Genomic DNA, 6,745 nt, shown 5'->3' on the forward strand with positions numbered 1-6,745 from the left:
CCCTCTGCGGGTCCCCCTGCAGCTGTGGGCACTGGCGGCTGTGAGCCGGGTCTGAGCGGCATGTGCCTGGCGTTGGGACCCTGGCAGTGCTGTGTGACTAAAGCCCCAAGTGGCTGGATTTGGGATGAGCGGTGCCCACCAGACAAGGCTCGCCCGGAAGTTGGGTTCACTGGCTCAGCCTGCCCCCGGCTCCCAGGAACCCATGGGGCAATGGGGTGCAGAGCGCCAGCAGGCGCGGCCTGGCCCGGAGGCCGACTCAGCTGCATGGCTGGCCTCCCTGCAGGGGCAGCCACAGCCATATTGCCATGCGGTCAGCTTTGGGACCCTTGCCAGGCACCCACGGTGGCCGGGCAGGGAGTGCCTGGGCTCCCCCCTGCACAGGGGTGGGGGCGCGCTCGCTCTCCCAGGGTGTGAGCTGCTGTTTCCTGTGCGCTCAGAGTGGGGGCTGTCACCTCTGAGGTCGCTGGGAGGAGCAGGCCTGGGCCAGACCACAGTGCATGGGGCCCCTGGACCCCTGTGCTCGCGTGGGCCGGGCTCAGCCGGTGGGGGCCGATGGTCCTGGGCGTCCTGCCCTGTGCGGGACTCAGCCTGGGAGTGGTAATTCCCTATGCAGCAGGAGGGGCTCATGCACCACGCCCCCTCCCAAGGTCCATGCCATGTGCGTGGGAGGGTGGCACTCCAGACCCTGCCTGCAGCTGGGGGGCAGCCGCACACGGCCTCGAGGCAGCCTGGGGACACTGCGGGCGCTCCCACTCGGCGGCCACACGTCTACTGGTGCTGCTCCTGGCCAGCCCGTGTCCCGCAGGTGGACTCTGACTCGGCTGGGGAAAGAAGGGAGCTCAGTGAGGTGCTGGTCACAGGATGCTCGTCCTCACTCCACTCGAGGTCCCTAGAGCAGTCCCAGCCGCAGGAGGGCACGCCACCTTCACTCTGAGGGTTAAAGCGCCGTGTGGGGCCGGCAGGGGGCGTGGTGCTTAGCGGCCCTGGGTTCTCACGTGGCTGATCCAGCTTTTCCCTTTCTGTCTGTCTCCCTCTGGTCAAATTAAAGTGATAATGCCAATTATAATAAGTTGAATTAAATATTTTAGAGAAAAAAGATTCGTGTGTGTGTGTTACACGAGAACAAAGCCAAGGTGAGAACCATGCTGAGACCACACACGCGCACCCGGTGGCCCCACCGCTGGGCTGTGGTGTCTTTGCAGCCCCGCCCTCCAGAAGCACTTTCCAGACCACATGGGTGCCACGGTTAGGGTGCAGCGGGCGCAGGGCGGGGCCTCGGTCCCCCACAGGAAGGGGTGATGTGGGGTGGGCAGCGGCTAACTAACCCTGCAGCGCAATGGAGGCCGGCCTGTCCTGCCTGCTGCTGCTGGCCCTCGGGGCACCCTCAGCAGGTGAGCTGGGCGGCACAGCTGGGGACACCACACCGAGAATTCCACGCGGGCAGGGAGCAGAGGGGCGGCTGCGGCAGGGGGGTCGAGGTGCTGGGTCCCAACACAGTGGAGTCCCCAGCCAGGTGGTGTGAGACAGGCCAGACACGTGTGCCCTGGAGAGGGGACTGTGCCCTGCTCTCCCCGGGGTGCTTTGTCACTTTCCTTTCTGGGGTGAACACTCCTGCTCCCTAGCAAAAAAACCAGTAAGTGGACCGTCTGGAGGCCAGGCCAGGCCTTTCCTGACGGGTGTGCTTGCTGCCAGGACACCTGGAAGGGGGTCAGGAAGGCGGGAAGGGTGTGGACACCCCAAGGGGGGAGTCCCCCTTGTACCGGGTGGGACGGGCGTGGGGTGTCAGGGTCACCGTGGGGCGTGAGGCTTTCCCCGGGTGGTGGATGTGGCTGGACTAGGGCGCACTAAGAACACGAGGTGTGCAGGTTATGTCCATGAGCTCTGTCCCCATAACTGCTAGTCGGGACGGACGGGCAGGGGCCTAGAGTGGAGGGGAGGTCGCATCGGGGTACAGTGAAAACTTTCAGTTTGGGGACCAGCAGCTGGCGTAGTGGCTACATCGCTGGACTCCATGTAGTCGACTGCGGTTCGAGTCCCGGACCTGGTGGCTTAAACTCACAGTGTGCGCGTGTGCGTGTGTGCCCAAGATCCCGAGATGAGAATGGAGGAGACAGGATTGCGGCATGGCCCTGGTGTGCGTTGTCCCGCTTCCTGTCTCTCTGTCTCTGTCTTTCTGACAAGCACACGCGCCCTATAGCAAAAACCTCTCAAAACAAACAAAAAACTTTCACTTCACAATGCGGGTCTCAGAACAGCTGTGTGCACAGCCTGCAGAGTGGTCACCCATGGCTGTGAGCACTTCTTGGAGTCGCTCTGTCCGGGCTGGGGGGCTTGTACATAGTCATCATCTCTGAACCCCGTGAGTCCTGCAGACATGACGCCCCACCCTCAGTCCTACAAGGGCACCCCAATGAGGGCGTTGGGCTAGGCCCCAGGCCTTCAACAAGCCTTCAACAAGGCTGGCAGGGCGGTGAGCTGTGAGCCTGGGGGGCCTCCCAGCCGGCTCTCCCACCCGGGCTGTACTTTCCAGTTAGCCATCCTGCTGCCTGCTCTCAGCAGCCACAGGAGACCCGAGTCCTCGTGTGTTGGAGGCCTGTCGCTGGCCACGCCTGGGGGAGGGGACCCACACTGGGTTTCTCCAGGGCAGAACACAAGCTCTCTCCTCATCCTTGTCTGAGGGGAGACTCATCCACCATCCATCCATCAACACCCATTTATCCATCCACCCATTTATCCATCCATCAGCCCCCATCCATCCACCATCCATCCATCCATCCCCCCATTTATCCATCCACCCATTTATCCATCCATCAGCCCCCATCCATCCACCATCCATCCATCCATCCCCCCATTTATCCATCCACCCATTTATCCATCCATCAGCCCCCATCCATCCACCATCCATCCATCCATCCCCCCATTTATCCATCCACCCATTTATCCATCCATCAGCCCCCATCCATCCACCATCCATCCATCCATCCCCCCATTTATCCATCCACCCATTTATCCATCCATCAGCCCCCATCCATCCACCATCCATCCATCCATCCCCCCATTTATCCATCCACCCATTTATCCATCCATCAGCCCCCATCCATCCACCATCCATCCATCCATCCCCCCATTTATCCATCCACCCATCCGTTTACCCATTCATCATCCTTCCATTCAACCATTTATCCATCTATCATCCATCCACTCATTTATCCATCTATGTGTCCATTTATCTATCACCCACCTGTCCATCCACTTATCCATCCACCCATCCGTTTATCCGCCCGTTTATCCATCCACCCATCCGTTTATCCGCCCATCTGTTTACCCGCCCATCCGTTTATCCAGCCACCCATCCATTTACCCGCCCATCCGTTTATCCACCCATCCGTTTACACGCCCCTCCGTTTATCCACCCTTCCGTTTATCCGCCATCCGTTTATCCCCCCATCTGTTTATCCACCCATCCGTTTATCCACCCATCCGTTTATCCATCCATCCATCCATTTATCCGCCCATCCGTTTATCCACCCATCCGTTTACCCGCCCATCCGTTTATCCACCCATCCGTTTACCCGCCCATCTGTTTATCCATCCACCCATCTGTTTATCCACCCATCCATCATCCCCTGATTGGTCCACCCATCCATTAATCTATGCATCCATCCACCCATCCTCTCATCCTCCCCTCCCTCCCCCATCATCTCTCCACCCCCCTTTTCTTCTCCCTTCCCCCTCTCTCACTCTTCCCCTGCCCACTCCCCGCCCTCCCCACCTCTGCCCACAGTCTGTGCAGAGCGCCCCAGCCACAGGTTTGCGGTAAAACAGGCAGTCAAGGGCCTCTCCCTGCAGAAGACTTGTGGGAGGGTCAGTGCAGGGAGGACCACAGAAGGGACTGTGCTGGGGGGCAGGGCGAGGGGGTGGGCAGAGTGCTGTGCAGGGAGGTGGTGGTGCCCAGGCAGGACAGGGAGGGCCGCACAGGGAGGTGGGCAGAGCGCCCTGCAGGGAGGTGGGCAGAGCGCCCTGCAGGGAGGTGGCCAGAGCGCCCTGCAGGTGGTGGTGCACAGGTAAGACAGGGAGCGCTGCGCTGGGAGGTCAGGCTCTCTGCAAAGCTTCTGGGCAGACGACTGGGCAGCGTGGGCAGGAGGCGCCCCTGGCAGCCAGGAGGACAGTGGGGCATGTGGGTCAGGAAGGAGGCCCCAAGGCTCGCTGCTGGCCCAGGGGTCAGGAACCTCAGAGGTCCACAAGGAGATTTTGAACAACTAACATGAACTATTTTTCAATCTTTTGAAAAGTGCAATTGACCTAAATGATTTTTGTAACTGCTTTATTGGAAAATAATTACATGTGATACAGTTCACCCACTCTATTTTTACAATGTAATTCACCCTTAGACCAGGAGGTGGCAGAATGGTTACGTTGCTAGACTCACGTCGTCAACAGAGGTTCGAGTCAGATCTGGTGGCTTAAAACACGTCAGGCGTGTGTGTGCATGTGTGCGTGTGTGCGCGTGTGTGTGCGTGTGTGTGTGTGTGTGTGTGTGTGTGTGTGTGCCCAAGCTCCAGAGAGGAGAATGGAGGAAAGAGATTATGGTGTAGCCGTCCTCCCTGGGGGCTGATTTCTGTCTGTCTGTCTCTCCAGCAAACACATGCCTCATATCGTAAAAAATCCCTTTTTTAAAAAAAGAATGATTCAAAAAATAATCTTTTAAAAAAGAATGATTTGGGACCAGCAATTGGCTATGTTGCTGGACTCCCACGTAGTCGACCGCAGTTGGAGTCCTGGACCCGGAGGCTTAAACTCACGCCGGGCACGTGTGTGTGCGTGCCCAAGATTCCAAGAGGAGAATGGAAGAGAAGGGATTGTGGCGTGGCCATCCCCCCCGGGGGTGATTTCTCGCTTTCTGTCTCTCTGTCTCTGTCTTTCTGGCAAATGCACGTGCCCTATAGCAAACACCTCTCCAAAAAAGAAAAAAGAATTATTTTATTTAACTTTATTTACTTTAATTTGACCAGAGTGAGAGAGAGGGAAAGTGAGAAAGCAAGCCGCTAGGTCCAGGTCGAACCACAGTCGGCCACGTGGGAGTCCAGTGCCCTTAACCACCACACCACCTGAGGGCCCAACAAAAATCTCTCAGAAAAAAAATCTAATTGACCCACTCAAGTCTACAGCTTCCTTTTCTAACGGGCACATGAGCTTCTGGAGAGACGCAGAGGACTGAGGGAGAGAACGTGAGGACGCATTTCGAGTGGAAAGGCCACGAGACGATCTGTTGTCTGTTCCCTGTCAGGAATTCAGCACGCACACACAGGCGCCAGGTCTGAGACTTGAACCACGCAGCTGCCCTAACCACCACGCCCTCTGGCCCGCTCATCTGTCTTCAGGGAGCAGGATCACAGGTCCCACGTGGTGCCTGGCACCGTCCGAGGAGCCCCAGTGCGGCCCACCTCCCGGCCCCCTCTGTGAGGCCGGCTGCTGAGTGGGGCCTGGCTGTGGTGCCGGGGAGCAGGCGTAGGCAGGGCCTCTGCTGGAGCCCCAGGGGTGGACGCACGGAGGGCCGCGGATACCCGGGAGCTCCTCGATTTGGGGGACAGGCACGCATCAGCAGGGTGGCCCCACACTGACCTGCTTTCTTTCCCCTCTCCAGGAGGTGGCTGGTCGGAGGCCCAGATCATCGGGGGACACGAGGCCGCCCCCCACTCCCACCCGTACATGGCTTCCCTGCAGAAATCTGGCAGCCACCTGTGTGGGGCTGCCCTGGTGCACCCACGGTGGGTGCTGACAGCTGCCCACTGCCTGGGCTCACGGTGAGTGACCCCTCACCCAGGCAGCCTGAGAGACTGAGGTCACGGTGGCCACTCCCCCTGCAGCAAAAGCCAGGCACGCACAGGGGGCCAGGCGACCCACCTGCCGGGGTCTGGCACGTACAGGTGACCAGGTGACCCATCTGCCGGGGTCTGGCACGTGCAGGTGACCAGGCGACCCACCTGCTGGGGTTCGGCGTGCTCTGCTGGGGGTCAGGAGTCAGCAGAGGGGAAGCGAGGAGAATGGTGGGCGGCCAGGAGCTTGCTGAGCCAGGGCTGTGGGCCGTGGTCCAGGGCGGGCAGGAGTCTTGGGCAGGGGTGAGAGCAGGGGGCGCTCCCTGGAGGAGGTAGCTGGGGTGACGCAGGGGAAGGGAAGGCCTGGTGAGGGCTAGGCGGCCCTGTCCTGTCGAGCAGGGTGGGCTCAGGGACGGGCACGGGGCAGTGGCCGTCTGTGGAGGGGTGCCCTGAGCCGGGCCAGCCGTCTGCACTCTGACCCTGCAGGACAGACAGACTGAGGCTGGTACTTGGGCTGCACCAGCTGGACGGCCCCGGCCTGCCCTTCCGCATCAAGGCGGTGGTCACGCACCCCTACTACAAGCCGGCCCCCGACCTGGAGAACGACCTGGCACTGCTCCAGGTGGGGTGTGGGCAGCACCCCACCACCCTCACCCCCACCCCTCCCCAGTCCCCTGCGCCCCTCTGCCCCCCCCCGCCATCCCTGCAGCTGGACGGGAAGGTCAAGTCCACCAGGACCATCCGGGCCCTGGCCTTGCCCAGAGGCCGCCGGGCAGTGGCGACAGGAGTGCGGTGCAGCATGGCGGGCTGGGGGCTGACCCAGCGGGGCGGGCGGCTGGCCCGGGCGCTGCAGGAGCTGGACCTGCGTGTGCTGGACACCCGCATGTGCAACAACAGCCGCTTCTGGCACGGCAGGCTCCCCCCCCACC

General features: G+C 60.7%; 1 protein-coding gene across 1 annotated transcript in view; it reads left to right on the forward strand.

Annotated features, from left to right (window-relative positions):
• The first annotated feature begins 1,277 nt into the window (after positions 1 to 1,277).
• The window catches only part of GZMM (granzyme M), a 6,970-nt gene continuing 1,502 nt past the window's right edge, over positions 1,278 to 6,745 (forward strand). The window contains exons 1-4 of the mRNA XM_027769558.1: positions 1,278 to 1,391; positions 5,645 to 5,804; positions 6,303 to 6,438; positions 6,526 to 6,738. Coding sequence (XP_027625359.1) covers positions 1,337 to 1,391; positions 5,645 to 5,804; positions 6,303 to 6,438; positions 6,526 to 6,738 — 564 coding nt within the window. The 5' untranslated portion in view covers positions 1,278 to 1,336. The remainder of the gene's footprint in view (positions 1,392 to 5,644; positions 5,805 to 6,302; positions 6,439 to 6,525; positions 6,739 to 6,745) is intronic.

This window comes from Tupaia chinensis, unplaced genomic scaffold (genome assembly GCF_000334495.1).
Source record: "Tupaia chinensis unplaced genomic scaffold, TupChi_1.0 Scaffold149964_1, whole genome shotgun sequence".
In the NCBI taxonomy this organism is placed as follows: Eukaryota; Metazoa; Chordata; class Mammalia; order Scandentia; family Tupaiidae; genus Tupaia; species Tupaia belangeri.